Source organism: Poecilia reticulata, chromosome 9 (assembly GCF_904066995.2).
Source record: "Poecilia reticulata chromosome 9, P_reticulata-male-v2, whole genome shotgun sequence".
Taxonomy (NCBI): domain Eukaryota; kingdom Metazoa; phylum Chordata; class Actinopteri; order Cyprinodontiformes; family Poeciliidae; genus Poecilia; species Poecilia reticulata.
The window spans coordinates 12,488,562-12,510,615 of NC_088838.1; the positions used below are offsets into that span (position 1 = coordinate 12,488,562).

The 22,054-nt window shown below is 41.5% G+C and overlaps 1 protein-coding gene across 4 annotated transcripts in view; it reads left to right on the forward strand.

Annotated features, from left to right (window-relative positions):
• Nucleotides 1-22,054, forward strand: part of LOC145552774 (uncharacterized) — a 131,649-nt gene that overhangs the window by 28,657 nt on the left and 80,938 nt on the right. For 3 of the 4 annotated variants that reach the window (XM_081610555.1, XM_081610554.1, XM_081610556.1), the window contains exon 2: nucleotides 1,217-1,358. The exons of the other annotated variant lie outside the window; for it this stretch is intronic. In XM_081610555.1, the coding sequence (XP_081466681.1) occupies nucleotides 1,258-1,358 (101 nt within the window). In that variant the 5' untranslated portion in view covers nucleotides 1,217-1,257. The remainder of the gene's footprint in view (nucleotides 1-1,216; nucleotides 1,359-22,054) is intronic. 4 annotated transcript variants of the gene reach the window in all.

A 22,054-nucleotide genomic window follows, 5' to 3' on the forward strand; every position in this document is an offset into this window, starting at 1 on the left:
TACCTTGTTTTAAAGTTAAAGTGATAGGATTGCTTTTGCAAAGCACTTTACTTGCACTTACGTCATATTTGAGCTTTCTTTCAAATATCACGATGGAGTTTGTATATATTTCTGCGGAAATATATTCAGTGCGTCTGTATAAGCTCCATCTGACTAAGAACACCGCGCAGCCACTCATCCCGTCCACTGTGCAGTGCTTCCCTGTCTCCTAGCAACTTGCCAAATGCCTGCGGCCGGCTGTTACCTTTCCGTCAGGACCCGTGATTTCTGGAGTGAGGTGACTTTCATGTGTGATGTGTGTTTCAGACCCCTCCTTCTTCCCCTCCTCCTCTTTCCCCTCTCCTCCTCTTCCACTCCCTCTCCCCTCTCTCCTCCGCTCCTTCTATGGGGGGTATAACACGCAGGAGCAGCCCTGCTGTCGAAAAGCATTGGTTCAGATTCCTGCTTGCTCTACCCCCGACGGCAATGGCTCTTTGAAAGAGGGAGGACTTGAAAGGATGGCATCGCAGTGAGTGATCACTGGATATGCTGTAACAAGAGAAAACTCTGAGGGCGCCGTAGGAAGAGGAGACGAGAAGTCGAGAGAGAGTGCGGCAGCGAGGAGAGGAAAAATAAAAATAGTATCAAAAAGATGTGAGGTGTTTTAATGGGAGGAAGGAACAGCAGCCGATTAATGAAATAGGAAGACATTAGTCACCAGCTTGTCTGTTAATGTTCCCGCAGAAATAGGTGTGGAACTGTACTTGTCTGAAGCGACACATGCATTTTAACACACTTTACCGAGAGACTTGCGCAGGATCGTCAGAGTGTTTTGTGGCAATGGACATTTTCAACACTTCATTCACACTAAAGAGCCACTTCAATAATTCATCACTCATTCTCTGCACAGTGCCTCTCCGCAGCTGGCTAATAGTTTTCAACACCCTTTAAACTCTTTCACAAACACACACAAGCTCCTTCCCTCCACACCTCCTCTCTGTCTCACAAACACTCACACATCCTATTTTCTGAGATCGAGGCAGGACAAAACTTCCTTGCTTTGAAAAAAAAAAAAAAAAAAAGGCAAAAAAATCAACAGATATAATATGGTGGGTTTATTTAAAAGAGGAAAACTATTTTTGTATTTTTCACAGCACAGTGAACACATCACAACTTGTCCCATGTAATTGTTTTACCACAAATGTGATGCACATTTTTTTATATGCTTGGGTTGCAGTGATTTACTGGAGTCTAACAGCGGACCACTGCGACCCCATCATGACCCTTGATGTGGCCACTCAGCAGTGCGGGGCTTGCAGACTGAAAGGGGAGGCCTTGGAGGGATTTCTGGGCTGCACTGCTTTGCAAAGTTTGGGAGGGTGAGGTCATTGGTGTTTTTTTTTCTTTTTCTTTTTTTGTGACTGCATGTGAGTGTGTGAGCTAATATAGCCACGTGTGTGATTTTTCATTGTGTCAGGGGGATATGGGTTTGGAAAGGCTAATTTGTGGTTTAGGGCACTGGACGCTTGACGGGCACACCAAACAGGCTCGTATGCCATTTGTTACAGGGCAGCCGCAACCTACATGCACAAACATGCTACAAGCCCAATCCTACCCCAGCTTCTGGTCTCGGCTGAGAGTAGTCATTTATTCAGCCGTGACTTCAGCTATGACACACACTGTGCAGCGTAACCAGTCTCTGCTTGTGAGCTCTGATGTCAGTCTCTTAACGAACGTATTTACTTTCCATGTTGTACCGTATCCATTACTGTAGTGATTGTCAAATAAACATTCCAATTTAACTTTTCCACATCTCGTCACCTTGCAGCCACAGACCTTAATGTAGTGCGCTGAGATTTTATGACATAGATTGGCGAAATTAAACATTGTTGTCAGAATTTCTTATCAATAAAAATATACAAAGTATGCCATGAACTTGTATTTGGTTCCTAGGACTCAATACTTTAAGAACCTCCCTTTTTTTTGCAACTACAACTGCAATGTTTTGGGGTGTGTCTCTATTGGCTTTGCAGACATTGAAACGGACATTTCTGTAATTTATGTTTTGCTTAAAACCCTCAAGCTCACTCATTCTGAAGCAACATGTTTCAAGTTTTGGCAAAAGTTCACAATGGGATTAGGTCTGGACTTCGACTGGCTTCTTTTACTATATGCATATGTATGTGTACATCTTCAGTTCTTCATAGCTGTGCATGTGTGTTTAGGGTTGTTGTCTTGCTGCAAGGTGAATGTTCAGCCCAGACTCAAGTCAAACTGGGATGTGTAAATTGACAAGACACACCGATTTCCCACCACATTCTCCCACCCAAGTTCTGGATATCTGCAGCTCCTCCAAAGTTACCATGGGTATTCAAGATACAATTGCACATTTCTGAGTTCTACATACAATTCACCATGATTAGATCACTTCTGAAGGCAGTTTGTTGTGCTAGATTTTATCTCAAATTCAAAAAACTTAGGTGGGATGAAAAAAATGCATAACGCGTTTTAGCTTTTATTTTTGAAAAAAAATCATCTGTTTTCTTCCACAGAAATAATTTTTTGTAAAGTGCCTCTAGACTACATTTGTTATAAATTGGTACTATGTAAATAAATGAAATACATTGAATTCTCACGTAAAATCCTAATTAAACAAGTTTCTGGTCAGCATAACAGAATCTGAAAAAGTTATGAAAAGGGACTGTATGTAGAGTTTTTCAAAACAGCCTCGGTCTAAAATATGCATAGGCTGTTGGAATCATTTTAAGAAGAAAAAAAAGTTTGTTTCTTTTTCCCTCTTTAGTTTCCTACCATGGCATCTGAATGTATTTGAATTGACCCAAACCGGCTTTATGCAGATGGTACAGGAGATATTTGTACTTTGTTTTCATGGTTTTAATCAGTCGAAAGCTCATTTTTCCCTCTCACTGCCCTTCCTCCGTTGTTGTTGAAACAGTTGCTCCTGATTAGAGTTCAGTCATAGGCCTTGAAAAGGTTGGAGGTTTGGTGGAGGAGGGTGAGGGGGGGGGGGGTGGAGGGGGGCTACAGAGGCATCAGTGACACAAATAGTTTTTCTCTTTTCTCTCCTCCCCCGGTTTCTCTTTCTTTCCCCCTTACTTAGACCCTGATGTTTCCAACCCTTTCCATCTGCAGTCTGACCTCTGCTATTCTTCACTATGATTCCTGTGTGTTCAAAGGCGGCAGGATGTCAGTAATTGGAAGGGATGTGATGGAGTCGGAGGCCTCCCCCCCCCTACTCCTCTTCGTTGGAAGGCCCCTAGCACTGAAGAGGTCAGTGAGAGCCAGTTTCACACTGACATGTAGGCCTGGACGGCAGCATCCAGCCACAACATGCCCGAGGCAGCTCGATCAGCAGCAGCAGCTCTGTCAGGACATGAGCATAAAGAGCAGTGAAAGGATCTGCTGCTGCTGCAGTCAGGCTTCCCCTCAAAAATGTTTGCTGATTCCAGCATGCAAACCTAGCTTCACGGAGCTCGGATTTCCAACTCAAGTTTATCCTTGAAGATACAAAGCCTCTAAACTAATAACTAATACCCTGTTCTTATATTCTCTTCTGTGCTAATCTGCATTCTACCTGTTTGCCTTATAGGCTGTGGGTGCGCCTCTAATCAGCTATGATCAAATTGCCGGGCTTCGGGGAGCGCTCCCACGCGTCTCGAGCACAGACATGGCAGGGCAATTAGCACATCTCTTCACACAGGCTTAAACCACAGAAGCGTAAAAAGGCCGGCTTAAGAGGCTACTTTAACCACGTCGGCTTTAAATAAAGACGTCTGGACTGCATCAACATCAGTAAGACCACTACCGCCACTGGTCCACATCATACAACTCCTCAGTCATGCGCACAGGCAATGCATACACCCAAACGCGCTCCGACAGGCGCGCCGACGCTTACACATACAAGCACCGCCTAGATTACACGTGTGTTTACGAGGAAAGAAAAAGTCAGTGTGCGTGCATGCATGCATGTGTGTGCGTGTTTGTGTGTGTGTGCGACGGGACTTAAATTACACATTTCATGAGCACACAGAGTCAGTCTCTGCCTTCAGCATATGTCATCTTCAGCGGTCCATTTCGTTTGAGGGCTGTCCTGGTAAGAGTGCAAGGTTGATTTGGGGAAACACCCAGCTGACACACTAACCCCGCCTCGCCGTGACACCGAGTCGCCTCTGCTCTCCCAGAACATTACCTGGGGCTTTCCCTGTGCCATTTGGGATTACGGCTGGAACAAGTTAGTACCACACTGCCCACCCACTGTCATGCAAAAAAACACGCACCCACCCCGTCCAGAGGTCCTGATATTGTACAAAGACGTGGAAAAGATGATGCCGCCTAATGTTACTGTCATGCGAACCCCATGGGGCTGTGTCTGCCTGTCATGCCCCAGGGTGTGCCATGGTCGGAAACCTTTCCAGAGGGGGCAGGGCCTCCTGCTGCGCTCACAGGGCAGACCTCATCCAGCGCGTGGGCCCCTCCCGGTTTCTTAGCGCGCCTCTGAAATTCATCCAAATTTCAGTGACTTCTCCTTTCTGTCTGTCTCCTCAAATCTTTTGAGACTGAGGTTATGAATAATGCTTCAAAGTGACATTTTCATTCACACAAAGACATTGCTTTTGGTATTATGCATGTGTTAGGGTTGTAAATCAATAAATTTTTGGTGATTCCTTGTCAGTTGATTTAAGAATTATTGTAAATGTTAAAATGTATGTGTAAAACATAAAAAATATTTTCTGTGAAACATTTCTTTTTTTATCCAAAATTGTCTGTTTTTCAACTGACTGAGCCCTCGTATCTACTGAGATATTGGGTTTCATTAAAATGTGGATGTGGGAAGATTGAAAGCCTTCACATGATTTCCATGTCTGTAGGCGAAATTCATTTTTTGCTGTCATGCATGTGCCTGTATTTAGACTATTTTTGGGTATGCAATAGCACAGCGTTTGACTCATATTCCGAACATTCTCAATGAAAAGAAGAAAAAAAAAATTTCTTACCTGGAACTCAACACAGTTTTTGAATTCCTGTTGTCCTACGAGTATAAATGCACAGAGAAAAGGATAGAGTGAGGAGTCTTAGTTTCGTGAAAAGTGAGTGAGATTTGTGAAAGTACACAGGGTCAGATTTCTGTTCATACACAAAACCATCTCTCACCAGTAGAGTTGCACAGATTCCAGTTTTCTGGCTGATTACCGATCTTTTAACAAACTCGACTTGCCGATTCCAATTTTGGCCGACACCAAATTTTTTTGTCTAAAATGTTGCTAAATATTGCAAAAAGTCGATGAATTGGCAACATTGGGGCGACTATTGTTAACTGCAAACGTGGCGATGTAACCTAGCGGATTCGTCTATCAGTCCAAACCATTCTCATGGGAGAGTCGAAGAGGACAGTGATTGATTTTTAGACCTTTAGTGAGGTAGATCAAATCGGTGGATAAGATCGACTTCACATGTAAACATCGGCCGATTGATGACCTCGCAGAATTAAGGAAATTGTCTACACGATAAATCTCTGCACTCCTGTACAATGAAATAGTGGAAATGTTGGCTTCATGGAAAGGAACAACAAAAAGCTAAAGGACAAGAAAACTATTCCATCTTTAGTGGCCTCTGTGTTATGCCCAAGTTAAGTTTGCCAGATGTCATCCTTCTTTGGCAACTTTGGGCTTTCTTGGGCTCTCTTTCTGTCTGTTTTTTTATATTTGTGCACTCAACTGAAAAGCAAAAGTTGCAAAAAAATATATAGCTACTTATTGGTAATATGCATGTATTAAGTCTTTTTTAAGAACACGACTCTAATCCAAGAGAGAAGAGAAGATTCAAGTGTCTTGACAATACCCCTTAAAATCAGCAGCTCTGGAGAAAAAAACAGAGAAGACAGTCTTGGGACTGTAATCTTGATCACAGATGTGTCATTTAAACTTTTAGAAATAATGTTAGCTTGTGAGCAGAACATGCCTTACTATGACTTAAAGGTAGACGAATATTCTGCATGATTGTCTCAGCTGTAGATTCCTTAGTTTTGGTTCACAAATCATGGTTAACCGTGTAAGTAAAAAGGTAAGTGCGACACTCTTTAATTTTCTAAAGGGCAAACTATAGTATGCTATAGTCACAAGACTTTTATTTAGGTAGGGATTAAATCAGTAACCGGAATAAGAAAAATATACTTCAATATTACTAACAGTTTCAATAATTTTACAACCAATTGTTTATACAAACCAGCAATAGTCATCAGCTTAACATGTAAACATGCAGTTTAGTTTCAGTAAAGTGGCACAGGAGTGCTATCTACGTCGTCATCTCTTATCTACCAGACTGTTATGCAATGGAATAAGTACATAATAACCTCAAATTATGCAACGTACTAAAAATAGAGCATGACTGAAAAGCCTTCCAACACACCAATATAATTTATGAATGTGAACTACTGAATATATTCATTTCAAGCCCAAACTACTGTCTGTTTTTGTGATAAAATATTTGATCAATACAAGAAACTCCCGTATCTTGATTAAGAGTTCAGCACACCTTATAAGGAAGTGGTTATGAAGTGAAAATACTTAAGAACTGATACTTCCTTTTATATATTACCACAGCAATATATAAAAAACTGCAATATGTGTATATATATATATAATTATTTTTTTTTAGTTTACATGTTTTGTTTAAGTAGCTAGAAAAAGACGTAATGCCTTATTGGGAGGTCTTTTTGTTTTTATCATAGTCAGGGTGTCTTTGTCTTTGCATTGAAGCATAAATATCTTCAATAAACACACATTGTTGTGTGAACAGCAAGTTCCTTCACACAGAACTTTCAAGCCATGCCTGAGGTGCCTTCTAGCAGTTTCCATGTCATTTGTGAAACAAATGCAGAGGACTGGCATCTCTGTGTTATATCTGTGAGCCTGCAAGGGAGGTGATAACAGAGCCAAGGTGACACATATGTGTGAAGTGTAACGTTACACTCTGACCAGCAGTGGTCCGTTCCTTCTACACCTGCGTGATGCCTCCTTCATTTGTGTAGTTACACATCATTGAGGGACTTGGGTAGTTTTGTAACAGTTGATGTAGATAGGTCTTCATTTAGAACAAGACAAATTTCACTTTGTGATGATTCTATACAAACTGTGGTCTGTTTGTCAGGTGTTGATGCTGGTAATTGTTCAGGCCTTCACCATTGTCTTCTGGAGTTTCTGACGAAGCAGATCAGGCTGAATTGTATTAAATCCACAGGAGAAATTAAAGAATATGATCGTCACAGTTTTGTCCAGATGACATTGTGTTTGTTGGAGGTGGAGTATGATGGCGTCTTCAACTCCAGGGCGTTAGTCAAACTGCAGGGGAAAAAATGTCTTAATTGTAGAACCGAATGCAAGTGCTACAACCTGTTATATTACTACTACTAATGCTAGTTTCTTGTTATTATCCTGTTTAGTAGTTGTACCTTCCACTTTGCTGTAGATTTTTCTGGGTAAGATGACTGTGTGCTTTTTGTGGGAGGCAATTCTTACTACTTACAGTTGAAATTGTAAGCTGACATATGAGGAAATATATTGAAACTTGTGATTTAGACTAAATAAGTGTGATATATTCTGTCATTCATTACTGTGGCATTTAGGAAATTTATATTATTTTGTTAATTCTGACATGAAGTGAGAGACTAGGTATGAGTGAACTTCAGACAGTAAGAGAAAAAAAAAGCAGATGCATCTTTTATTAGGTGTATGTAAACTTCTGGTTTTAGCTGCATTGTGCACTTTGTTTCCACTTGAACTAAAAGTCCTCTGGCTACTTCGGTATGTTGTTACCATAGAAAGACTATATATTCCCAAACCCCCAACCCACACTCAGGAAACTGCAGTAAAAACAAAAACAGACATTTCTGGTAAATCTGCATGCTTTTAAAAAAAAAAAAATTCCTTCAAATTCACAAATTTTAAATCAGTTACATTCATGTAAGTTTAGAAATTAAGAATTTATCATTTGTCCTAAAAACATCTTGCATTTCCATTGGATTTCAATGATGACAATGAAATTTGCACATGTCTGGGACAGTACAAAAAAAAAAAAAAAAAACATTAAAAAGACAGAATTGGTTCCAGCTGGAGTGGGGTAGCAGTGGCTGAATCACACTGTGTTCCCACCTGCCCGTCTCATTGGAAAGTCAACTTCTGTATCTGTGCTTCTGTTTTCTGGCCAGCGCGCAGCAGAGAGTTTGGGGGACTTCAGCCGGAACATCACCTGACTGTCAAGCTCTGCCCTTACACTATAATGAACTGGCCCTGAAAATCAATCTGCTGCCTCATGTTCACGCAATATCATCCATTTGATCTTGATTGTGCATCAGTGGAGCAAAACCCTCGAGCGAATGGGCAGCGGCGCATCTGTTTGCAATCCCTCTTTGTTGTCTTGATGACGACTCAAGAGGTGAATAGTATACATGACCTGAGCACGGCAAAAGTAAAAGAGGCATGTTACAGGAGGTGAAACAGGAGGCGAGAGACCCGGGGAATCCAGGACATCGGAGCCGGCAACTTGAGCCCGAGAGTAAGAGAAAACCTCATCCCAGGGGAGAGTGGTAGGGCTGCAGTCGGCCCAGCCGAGGTCTGAGGCGTGGACCAGGTACAGGGACAAGCCAAAGTGCTCCTTTGACAGCAGGATGAGGTTTCACTTCAATGGGATTAACAGGTGAGCCAGGCTAGTGTCTTATTCAGATGTGCCATGCGCTCCATCTCATTAGCAGAACAGTCAGATATCTGTGTATGGGATGGGCAAGATAAGGTGTGCTGTCCAGTGGCTTCAATAAGGGTGGGGTGGGGGGGTGGGGGGGAAGGGCTTCTGTATCCAAACTGCAGGCTGGCATTCAGCGCCTGCCCATTCCTTTGTTATCTCCTCTTGGCCCGAGAGCAGTCAGAGAAGTGGAAGGAATGCGAGGCATTTCCAGGGCCTGATGGGGTGTATATGTGAGTGTAAATGTGTGTGGCGCGAGGGGGTTCGGGGAGGTGGTCAGTCAGTGGCTACTCAAAAGGACTGCAGCAGCATGATGCCTCCCAACACGCATAATGGAAGCCTTGTTTGCCGCTCCACCTTCATTCGCCTCGCCTCCCGAAGACACTGGATTTCCACAGGCCTTTTCTTTCAACGTCTTTTTCCGAGGCTCGTCTCTCTCATCCTACACACAGGAGCTCAAAATCCGGGCACGCGCAAACCGACTTAACTAAATAGGCAAAAACTATAATTATATAAATCTTAATTAGTTTCCAGGGATTAAAAGTGTGTAGATTTGGTAAGTGAAGAAAACACTAACAGCTTGAAACCATGATTATCTCACTGCGTAGGTATAAAATTGAGGTTAATACCTGAGATGAAACAAACAGCTTAAAAGTCCCAAACCTCTCTGTGGCTGCCAGGGGATTCTGGCAAGCATCACAATGGCAGGAATTGAAATATAGTTCCATCACGTAGAGAAAACACTGAATTTTTTGCAATTTATTTCACAGGCATATTTCATTTTACTGGGTTTTATGAGGTACAGTACATCCTCTAAATAAAAGATGATAAATCGATTGTGCAGCTGTGTCTCATACCAAAGAAAAAAAAAATCTGTGTTGAATGATACATAAGGTTTTCCTGTTTCCCTTTATCTCAAGTTTTGTTGCTTCCCTTATCAAGTCTACCCCTTTGTCCGCCCCCCCCCCGCTCACCACCCGGGTTTATGCCAGTAATGTACACAGCAGTATTGGAAGGGTGTGTGCTTAGAGCAGGATTCAGCTATTAGATAGCTCATTTGGTTAACTCATTGACTGCTATCAGATTTCAGGTCAATGACCTTAATGACCAGACAGCAAGCTCAGAGCAGGTATGGAAAGTGGAGAAATGAACACCAGCACGGATGGTATGTAGCTTGGCTTAATTGATGCTTAGACACGGGGGTGGACAGATGGCGGGATAATTCTCCGGTGGAGCTGAGTTGGGTTTCACCGTAACACATGTCAACTTGCACGAATGAGGTGCGGAAGCAACAACAAACGCAAGAAAGCTTACTGTGCAACTATAGCAACAATTATTTTAAAAAAAATGTCTTTTAAAGACTGCCGAGTTAGGATTGAGGCAATTTCTCACAGCCTGTGATGCAGTCCTATGAGCTGTGCACACAAACCATCAAAATCACAGTAGATGCAGTAGATAGTACAACAGCAACACATACGCAGAGCTGAGTGGTTGATTATTCTTTAAGATTCAGTTTACACGAGCACAACCTTGAGTGATTTGATTTAGCTACGGTGCTAAGTGCAACTTGTGCTTTGTAGCAAAAATACCACTCGAAGAAACCAATTCCTGCAATTCAGACCCAAATAAAGTCCATCCTGTCGGCTAACAAACACAGGAACTATGAATAATATTTCTTACACCTAAAAGTAACAAAGGCCTCTCAATACTATACAGTGAAAGGCTAATGCTAGCAAAAAAACAGACTTCTCTGACATAGCTGAATGAGAATCCGGAGCCGGTGTGTTTGTATGTGCTTAGGTAAAATATTTACACCATTTGAACTTTCTCACATCAAGTTTCAAAGTATTTTATTGAAATTTTATGTAACAGACTAACAAAAACTCACATATTTTCTACAGAACAATGCTGTATGGTTTACAATAGAGATGTTGAGTTCAGGGTTGCATGCAGTGATGAGTCTCTGCAGCTCCTTCAGAGAGATATAACGAGTCTTTAGTTGATTCTACTTTTAAAACTATATATATATATATATATATATAATTTAATTATACTTTTAGGTGTTATATTAAGAGGAAGGCCATCTAACCATGATTTTAGTGTACATTATATTAAATTAATTCAATAAAGAGAAAGCTTTATGTCCTTTCTACAAACCTAGTGCCTGGCAACACACTCCATTATCGGGGGGGATAATTTGAAAACAATTCTTTCCACTAAAAACACAAGCTGTCACCTCATCTAGCAAAGTTATTTATAGCACCTTTTTTCTGTGTCTTCTTTAAAGGAGGGAACAATCTATTCTTTCACTGACGCTACACCTTTTCTTCTGTTTGTCTATTTTTCAATTTGCTTCCTTCCTGCCCCCCCCCCCCTTTCAGTCATTAGCATGTTGCTGATGGGGGCCGGTCATCCATTGAGCATCGCAGGGAGGTTTGGCTGCGGCTGCACCGGGCCTGTCAGGGCAGGTCATTAAGAAAACGACAGGTCGTGGAATACACAGACAAGGTTGATTGGTTTCCTGCAGCCGTCAGCAGAGCCCTGCAGCATCTCCTGACCCTCGAACCCCATCTAACCTGCACATCCACATCTATACACAAATATTCACACACCACATGCACCTGCACAACGGAGTAAAAATCACTGACTTTACAGAGAATTTCAAAAGTGTTCATGCCCGACATTTCGTCATGTGTCATCTTATTTGGATTTTGTGTGATGGACTAACACTGTACATGTATTTCAAAGTTTTATTTAGAAATGAAAATGTGTGGCATACAGTTCGATTCAGCACAAATCTGGCTTTTGTGGAAAGTGTCAAGAAGAAACCCATTGTTGAAAGACATCTAAAACAAGTCCTGCACAAGCTTTTGTGGAAGAAGTTGATCTGGTCAAATTGGACCAAAGTTTAACTTTTTGGCCTAGCTGTAAATCATGTGTACGGTACATAAAAACACATCGTCTTTACTACGAAACATATTGGTGGCAGCTGTGCTCTACTTCATTAAGCAAATAATTGAAGACAGTTGGATCCACTGGATGGAAATCTGTCCAAAAGAGTTCAGGTTGAGGTTCACCTTCGTCACTGACCAAAAGTTAAAGACTAGAACAACACAGCAACCTTGACCCTGATCCATAAACAACCAACCTGTTGCCAGTTTTTAGATTGTCTGGTTATAGTTGCCGCTAAGACTTCTTTCGTGCTGTAACTGCTCTAAAAGCCTGATCCACATAGGGTCCAAAGGAGTACAGAGAAGAAAACCTCAGGTTTTTTTTGTTTTTTGAAAGGTCATGTTTGGGATTGAATATGGTCGTTTGCAGGAATGGGTTAAGTCATGCGTGCGCAGGCGGTAGGCTACCCAGCATTTGTCTTTGCTGTCTGTTGTACTGAGAATGTCAAACCCAGAGGCTCTGACATCCACCCCCCTTCTACCCCTTGCTTCATGCCCCCTTCCCTGCGTGTCCCCCCCACCCCCTCCCCACCTCTCAACCCCTGGTCTCTTGCAGCCCTGGCCTACCTGATGAACAGAGCCTCCCGCCTGGGGCGTCTGTGGACCAAATGAGTTCTATAATAATGTTACTTCAAATGTCAAAGGCAGGGCTATTAGCGTTGTGTGTGTTCCCGGGTGTTGTGCGTGTTGTTTGGGGGAGCGGAGCCTATTGTGCAGCTGCCACAGCTTTCCCTCCATCCCTCAGTGTAATCCAATGCATTAATGTGTAAAAATGCCATTTAGCACAACACCACTGACTGCAGGCTGGTTAGTAGATGCTGATAGATGGATAGGGTTTGACTGACACATTCTGGCTGTTTCCTGTCTCTGGGTGTTTATGACAAACACACAATATTCCTCGGGCCTTGGCTCCGTTATCGAAACACATCTATAATTTTTTGGAAAAGATACGCACCAATTTAGGGAGGAAAAAAAAAAAGAAACGGCGCAACAACACACATTTACACACAGATATTGCACAAGCTCTAGTGTTAACCCAATATAATTGCTAATGGAACCTGTCTTAAAGGTGAAGTGGTGTTAACCTTTGATCAACCATGGGCCTAGCCACTTATAGGCTAGATAGCATCATTACATTTCGCCCACTTAATCATCAGCATCTGACTGAGCAATTTCACACCCATGACACTGAAAAATGCACAAGCAGAGGTGAATTGAAACACAATACCTTTCAGAAAGTTTTTTTTTTTTTTTTTTTTAAAGAAAAACCCTGTGCCAAAAACAAACAATCTCTCTTTAAACATAACTTAATTCCAATAATTCATGGGAACAACACCATGCACATCTGGAGAGTGGATGTTGTGCAGCTTGTGCCAGAGATGCAGTCCAAAGTGTTCCCACTATCCAGTTTAAAAACAGCTGGCTTTCGGAGCTAGAAGTCAGACTTGCTGGAATTGCAACGACACAACAGAGACAACCAGGCAGCAATTAAGATGTTAATAGATAGCTTCATAAGAACAACAAACTGTGGCGGAGGAGGCGGAGGAAAAGACCCAAACCACAACAGATTTCCGAGACTTCTAATTGATAGCGATGGCAATTAAAGAGTAATTCAGCTCATTTCCTGCTGCAGCTATCGCACTGTTTTCCTGGCTTTTTTTCCCCTCTCATTCATTGTTCTTTTAATACACATGTCCAATTTCACAGTTTTTTACAAAGACCAATGTAAAACAGGAGGAAACGACTGGCTTTCTTCCTCAGCAGTGAGTGAAAGTGCCAAATTACTGGAATTTACAGTGCTTACAACCACAGACGTTAATATATTTTAGTGTGGTTTTTATAGGACTGACACATAAAAAGTTGCTAATATTTGTGAAGGTGGAGGAAAATAATTATTTTACATGTATTCAGTAACCTCTTTTAAACTGATACCCCAAAACAAAATCCCATGCGCGGAGTTTCTATCAGAGGTCACTTAATCATAAAACCGAGTTCACATGTAGATAATCTGATCTAAATATAAATCCAGCTCACAAAACACCCTTCAATCCATCATTCAAAAATGAAAAAACTAAGATACAACTACAAACCTACAGTCAGGACAAAAGGACCATTAATCAGAGTTGCAGGCAACACATCTATGGTAACTTTGTAGGAGCTGCAGAGAGCCACTGCTTAGGTGGGAGAATCTGTTGACAGGAAAGTTATTGATCATGTACTGTACAGTTGTGGTTTTATAGATGAATGAAAAACACAAAGTCAATGTTGAAAGAAAGCCAGCTCTGTTACTGTTTGCAGTTTCCCTCAAAGCTTTTAGCAAGCATGTGAAAAAAAGTGAAATGAAACAATTCCTGAAGTTTTTGATCTATATGCTGAAACTGTGTGTGTGTGTGGTGTAACCTCACACTGAACACACCATGCCCACGATGCAACATAATGGTGGAACATTATGCTTTTTTCACCAGGGACAGGGAAGCTGGTCAACATTGAAGAATGAACAGAAATCTAAGTATCTATAGATATGCAAAATCCATTTACCTTTTACTTTCAACTCTAATTACGTTGAAAGTTGATTCTGCAAAGTATTGACTGAGGTGGGCTGAATACAAATGAACGCCACTTCACAATTATGCACCACTTTGTGTTGGTTTATCACATAAAAGCCAAATAAAATGCAGAAAAACGTGTGGCTGCGTTGTGATAACAACAGAGAAAAGCTTAACTAGTGTGAATAATTTTGTTTCCGTTGCTTAGGGATATTATAGGGTTTTTTTTTTGTGGAGACACGGTTGCTTTGCATTCATATGCGCCGATACCTTTTTTTTTTTTTTTTGTCTATGTGTAAGAGATAATATGGTTCTGCACCAAGACAGGGGCAGGTAAATGATAGCAGCTCTAATTAACAGGGTGGTGGCTCCTTTGCTGAACTGCTCCGGAGACAAGTCGTCAGGGACGCTGCGGTGCCCTGCTCAGTGGGGAGGACTCAGAAAAACAGCTTTAATTGGTGGCAGTTATTTATAGACAAAGCACCTCTTCCAAGGTTAGTGGGTTAAGTCTGTTAAGTCGTCTGCGGGGACCGTCATGTTGGGTAGGAACAAACAAAACGCAGCCAAAAAAAAAAGAGTCTGAACTCCTCATAATTATGCACACACACGCATCAAGAATCATGCGAATCATACTCATAGAACTAGATACTGCAGAACTGTTTTGCACCTTTTCTCGAGCGCTTAGACATGCTGTTGACATCTTTTGCTTTGTGCAGAGCGAGGGAAAGTGAGAGGCAGATGGTGAATAACTGAGAGAATGAGCAGAAAAATGGGGAGAGGGATAGAGAAATGTAGGAGAGGAGACAAGGTGGGGAGGTTCGCTCCTGGGTTGAATCCCTCATCGCAGGCGTCTTCATCTGCCGGCCAATCCTCCTGGGGGCCCCCCACTTCTCCATTTCATTAGTTTGTCAGCTTGCACGAAGGATTGTGCATTAGGCCTTTAATTTAGTGGATAGCCAGAGGCTGCATGGCTACGCTGCCTGCTGCAACTCTCAGCTCCAACAGGCTGCAATCTAACTGGGATCAGCTTATCTCAACTTAATGCAGACACGCGCCTGCACCGAACACACACACGCGCACTCGCACTCACATGCTTGCAGATGACCGTGTATGCACACAGCCAACTGAATCCAATGAGGAAGGGAGAAAGAGTGAAGGTGGGAAGTGTGTTTAGGATGCATGTGTTTGCATAGCTCTATCATTTCTGAATAAATAAATAAATAAGCAACAGCACAAAGATATGCATGTTAGGCTCAGTGGGTAATCCTTAGGTATGAGTGTGTGGGTGTATGGTTAGCCGTTCATGTCCGTCTCTGTGTTGACCTGTCCAATCTGTCCCCCTCCTGTCACCCAATAAATCACAGGAGGTGGGCACCAGCCCCCCCCCACACCCATGCCCCAACTAGTTCTGTTATACAGGGTTATTATATTACCCTTGTATCAGAAGAGTTTCAAATAATATATTAAGTCTAACACAGCTTTATGTAAGGGTACTATAAACCATTTTGGCATTAAAAGCATGCTGGCTTTTTTTTTTATTTGCAGCTTCTGGATTTGTCTGCTCAACCTTTTCTCGTTTCCAAGGTGCCAAACACTGCTGCTGGGTTGAAACACTCAAAAGGTTTTGTTGGGCCTCCAAGCTGTGATGATATTTGATGCCAGAAGCAGCCTCTCTTTGATTAATAAGTGACTAACTCCACATAAAGAAGAGGGGAGGGTATTCTGGAAGAAGTCAGAGAACATTTGTTAAGTAAACCTTAGTCGTGTATGTGGCTGCTGTTTTTATTTCCTCCTTTAATTTCTAGCTTTGCTCTAGTCTGACTCACCAGAGGTCATCCACAGGGAAGAGCCTGCCAGATAAACTCCTTATACTCCTATACTTGCCCACCATTTCCGCCGCATCCTGTGCCAACTTGATATTTTGTACAGTATCACTGTCACCATGGCTGACGCTCTTGTGATTAGTTTGAAGAGATTTGACTAAATCAGAGCCTTGCCTTGTTCTACAATATGCACTTTACGTATGACCACTTAGGGCAGAATAATGTTTTTAATACACATTTATTTTCAGAAGGATTTACTCAGATGGGGTCAGCCTGTCCGACAGGCTAATCGTCTGTGTGACTGCTGCACACATGTTCTCCGCTGCTGCACACATGTTCTCCGCCTTACATTTTTTATGTAAGGCGAAAACATAAAAAATCCATCCAAACGAAAAACTAATTAAAAATATATATTTATACATTTTTACTTTCTGATGATCATTAATACTTTTCAGTAATGGTTGTGCGGTGAAATGAATTGTATAGAATCAGATTTATCCAGTCTGTCATACAGGCGTAACGCTTTCCCTGTTTTACAAACCTTATTGTCACAGAGGCTTAGATTAGATGGCTGCTGGATGCTGATGTTGCTGGAGGACATAATGACCACTTTTCCTCACTCTGATACGTTCTCCTACTACTCTAGTCTTGCGCTATTTGCTGATATTTGAAAATTTAACTTGACATTTTTTACACTTCATAGAAGCAACATCTTGTTTGGTGTTCTGTTGTTGAGCTGTGACACCTTCGGGAGGCGGGGTTCGGCTGGAGTAAAGATGCCAACCACTTAATGTTCTCCTTCTATGGATAGATGCACTTGGCCCTGTCTTTTAGTGTTTGACCCTGTCTCTCTCCTACACTTAGCCATTGGCTGAGCTTTTACTTTGAATAACTGTATGTGCTCTCTTTTATCTCGAAGACTCGAAAACCGACTCAAGAGTTTATCTGCTAAGCTGTGTTTCCCAACAACATATGAAGCCTCTGAATGCGTTTCTGTCATTAACATTTTACCTCTCTTGAATTAAAAGATACTCGCTTCTTGTGTATCTTTCATGTATATCTTTTTAATAGATTATTGACAATGTTTCGAGATACGGCTATTGGAGGGGTTGTCAAAATGCAAAGAGCCACAACACAACGGTAAAAGTCGCAATGGAAGCAAAGCATGATGTCCGTTGTGGCGTTTGCTGTGGATATAGTGGGAGTTGGCAATAGCATTTGTCGTACACGAACACTGGAAATTTCAAAGCAAGAACTGCTCGCGACATTACAAAAGTAATCATAATCATAAACCATAGTAGCATGAATACCACAATCCTACATTATGATGTGTGTAAATAGAGCAAAGATCCACAGATAAAACCATGCTCCCTATCAGGCACATAAAAGTCTTTCTCTAAATACCCCACTTGTTTTTTCCTCATTAAGTAGTGGTCCTTCTTTTCTGTGACCAACAGACTTTTAACCTGGCAACACCCTTCTCTCTCTCTCTCTCTCTCTCTTTCTCTATCTCTATCTTTCTTTGACCTACCCCCCAATTCCTAGCATGGAAGATGAGACTCAAGGGGGAACTTTTGCCTCTTGGTGAGGACTGGGGCCCTCCTTTTGTTCCCTGTTACAACATTCATTTCATGGGGAGCCCTGGCTTCTGACCCTGGAGGGAACACACTGAGCTGCGGCCGGGAGCTCTAAGGGAAAAGCCCATCTGTGGCATCCATCAGGGCTGTACCCTCCTGCTGAGATACTGTCAGAAGTTGGGCTGAGTCTGGTGGTGGGGAGACTTTCAGTGAGATGATGAAGGGAGGTACTGTTGGGGGAGAAAGGTTGCTAGATTGAAAACGGAGATGAAAGTTGGAAAAACCTGACAGAAGTCCCTCTCTAATTTTAAAACTGAGGTGCGGTTTGAGGGATGGGGCAACTGATTTTTGGAGCGTGTGTTGCAAAGGGTATGTGTGGCTGTGGAACAAAGCAGTTTTATAAAGACAAAAACTCAACAAAGTTTAACACTGAGTGGAGCATGGAGTTAACTTTAATATTTCAGTGTTTACTGTTAATCCTCCAACTTGAAGCGCATTCAGTGTTGTGCAATATACCTGTAACTTTTCCTTCAGTAACAACCATGAACCACACAGCTAGCATGATGGTACCACCACTGCATGGGACGTTGTCCTCATGGTGATGCTCAGTGCTACTTCTCTGTCACATTTAACCATTTGGCTTGCAGTCCAAATAGTTCATACTTTTTTTTGTCTCACCTGATCAGAGCACCTTCTTACTCAGGTTTCCTGTGTCCTTTACGTGGTTTGGGAGGAACTACAACTCTCTCCTCTTTCAGAAGTGGCTCTCCTCTTCACACTCTTGATAATGGTTCACAGATTTCCACTTTTTTTTTCTACCAATAACAGCCCAAATCATGTGACATGTACCTGTATTCAAACCTCTTTCACTCTGATATCCCCCAAACATCGCCCAAAGAAACAAAACACAATTTTGATCCTGTTCATGAAACATGGTGATGGCAGTATCATGCTGTGTAATGTCTTTCCTCACCAGGGACATAGAAGATGGACTGAATTGAATTGCTAATAATATATATATATGAAATGTCTCAAATTTGTCCTCAAAATTTAATTAAATGTGTAAGAGAATGAGATTGATTGCAAATCTCTTAATTTTACCTCTGACAGAGAACAGACAAAGAAGTAGAACATTTTAAAACAATAGTAATGACAATCATTGCTGTAACTGACAATTATTTTAGTAATTGATTATTCTATCGATTAATTGAAAAAAAAAACATTGGCGAATTTTGCTGATTTTTTATTGAACTTTTTAAGCCTTTATTTTACTATTAGAAATGCATTAAATTATGCAAATAAATAATTCAATTCATTTTTTGAAATTAGAAAAACTTTTTTCTGACTAAAATGCAATAACATAGCTTTTTTTGTTCTTGCTCAATTATTTGTAGCAAAGGATACAGCTGCTGCTTAAGAAATATTTTAAATACATGTGAAACGCTCAGACCTTCTTGCTTGACTTATCTGTTGATTATTTTTCTACTATCTGATTGATAATTGGATCGCAAAAAGAGGCTCAACGGGATTTTTAAAATTTTTTTTACAGAATTTGAATCAGGTGTAGCTAAAACTATGCCACTTAGTTTTGAGCAGAATATATTTACAGACAAAGTTTTCTTTTTTCATCTAAAATGCAAACATTTTCTGCGCAGTTTAGGGTTAATCACTCCTCTGTGTGTTGTTCTTTCAGCAAATTGTATTTGTAGAGTACATACACTAGGTGATAACTTATCAATTACTAAATTGGTTGATGATTATTTCAATAATCGGTTCATCCTGATTAATATGATTATATGTTTCAACCCCCCAAAAACAGAATCATAGATGTACGAGTTCCTCTGGTGTATCATATAGTGATTTACAGAGAATTTTTAGTAAGTCTGAGGATGAGCTAACACACACGTACGTGTGGATACAGATGAAACAATCATTTGATTTTCTGAGGGCCTGCAAGCGATAAAGGTTTTCAAATACCAAGAGTTCAGGTGAAAGCTGCTGAGGGTGGAACTGAAAGACACCAGATGTTCTTCTCTACTGTTCCTATCTGTCTGAGAGCTCCTGCGCTGTTGCAAATACCTGAGGCGTTGCAGGGGGAGAAAAGTGGATTGGTTTGAAGGTCAGTTTAAATAAAAATACTTGAGCAAGTATGACAGGCAGGGTGTGCTCTGTATAAATGCAGCGCTTTCATGCCAGCTCGCTGAGGTTGATTGATTGACTTGTAAGATGTCACAGACAGACCGAGGAGGCAGGGAGGCGGTGGTAGGGATATAGCTATTGTTGGATGGGAAAATTTCTCTCCATCGCGATCTATATGTGTTTGAATGTGTTGGAGGCGAAGAGATGGATCCCCGCAAACAGCTGGCCGGCTTCGCCTGAGTTCTGGTCAGTTGCCCGTGGCCACAGCGAGGCGCAGGAGTCAGCTGTCAGTCAGTGACGGATTGATACAGGCACTTCTCACCCTCCCGGCCCCCCTCCCCCTCCCCAGCACTCCCAGACCTCCACCTCCATCCTTCAATTCCTCCAGATCCGGCTCTTGCCTGGTGGGCACGTTTGAGCGGCTTGATCGAAAGGCTTGAAAAAGTAGAAGTGAGCCTCCGTCGCGACTGTGGCTCCCCCCCGCCACCCCTGTATTACAAGTTGCCCCCTTGTCACTCTCTCTCTCTCTGCTGCTCTTTCGGTTTCATCTGTTTTAGCCACGTTGCCTACAACGCTGTGATCTCTTCAGCGTATCATCTGGCCCGCGGAAAGCTCCTGTTGGCGGCCCAGGTGAGCCTGTTCTCTCTAATATGTAGTGAAAGTCCTCCTCACCTGGAGCCCCTTATTTCAAGAAAGGTATGCAGCAGAAGCTAAGCTTAGCATGAGCAGCAGCACTTTTATTGGCAAGGCATTTTAAAAACAAATTGCTTGATATTTAGGTGTTTCCATTTGCTAAAATGGCAGATAATATTTTTATGCATGTGAAAAACAAAGTTCTTTCAAACACAGGAAAGTCACTTTGATCAAATCACCAGAACTAAGAGTAAATGAGAGAAAACTTAAGCAGCACAAAAGGAAAGCTGAAATATATGATAGCAGTTTAAAAGAAGACTATTTGATCAGACTTACTTTTCTTAGCGGTAATGACTTGGGTTAAATGAGGATGTTGCAATCTTAGTGCATCTTCTACATTTGTGGTGCATCAAATCCAATGTTTGATTTTGTTCCTCTTCATTTTCAATGTAAATAACTGTACATATAATGGTTGTTTAAAGGTTTTTAAAAGAAAATGTTAAACAAGTTACAGTATTTTAATGGGAAATTGCTGTGACTATCTGAAACATGACGCCAAGGAAAATTTACACCACATGAAAGATATCAGTTGCTTCTAAGAATTTAATTCCTAAATTCCGAACTGTCCCTTTAATAGAGTTTTACACAAACTTTTATTCAGTGTGTCATTGTCATCAACTTTGTTTGCAAATATATAAAGTACACCTCAAATTTAACTGTTGTCATCTGTGCTCATCATATTTATTTATTTTTTATTGTAGCCTAAGGTGAATGTTATTTTACAGCCATCCTGGTGATAAAAGGGATTTATTGAGCACTTATTCAGTTGAAACTACAGTTTTCACCTGTTCAAACTCTAGTCTAAATACCCTCTGGAGGGAAGATAGGAAATAATAGAGGAAGCTCAAACAGGAAATATGAGGAGGGATGTTAACCTATCAGAAACAGAATGTTTTTTTTTTGTGTTTTTCTTTTTTCCGTTGATTGATTTTATTTGAGGGTTTTTGTCATAGTGGAATTCTTCACATTGCTTCTACAGCCAGGATCATGACTAAAATACTTCTCTATTGGCGGAGAGAAGAAAACGGCATGCTGCTGAAAGCTCGCAAACGCTTTTCGAAAACCCTTTAAAGTTATTTCCAGGATGTTTTCTAAATGCATGTTTATTTCAGTCTTCAGTCCCTTTTATTGTCTCACAGGATTAATAGACAATTTTTATACGTACCCGCCTTTTAGGTGGCCGCTTTCATGCTTTTGTCTGATGCCTCCCTAACATGTTGTCTAGATCGCAGCTTTTCTTTGACCTTATTTGTCTCTGTCTCCCTCCTTCATCTCTTTCCTCCTCTGTCTCTCTGTCTCTTTCACCCTGGCCAGTGTGAAGTGTAATTGAAGGAGCAGTCTTCACGTGGCCCACAGGCATGGAGGGGACATTGTGTGCGCTGTGGCGGCAAATTGCTCTCTTTGCTCCTTCAAACCTGTACCTCACCTTCACTCCTCCTTCTCTCTTGATCCTTTCCACAACGTCTCTGTTCCTTAATGGCCAGGCCTTTTGTGGCCCATCCGTTCTGTCATGTTCAACTTTTTAGCTTTGCACATTTGCAAAGCTCATGTAATTTAAAATATGTAAGATCATATTTTACAGGCAGGATCTT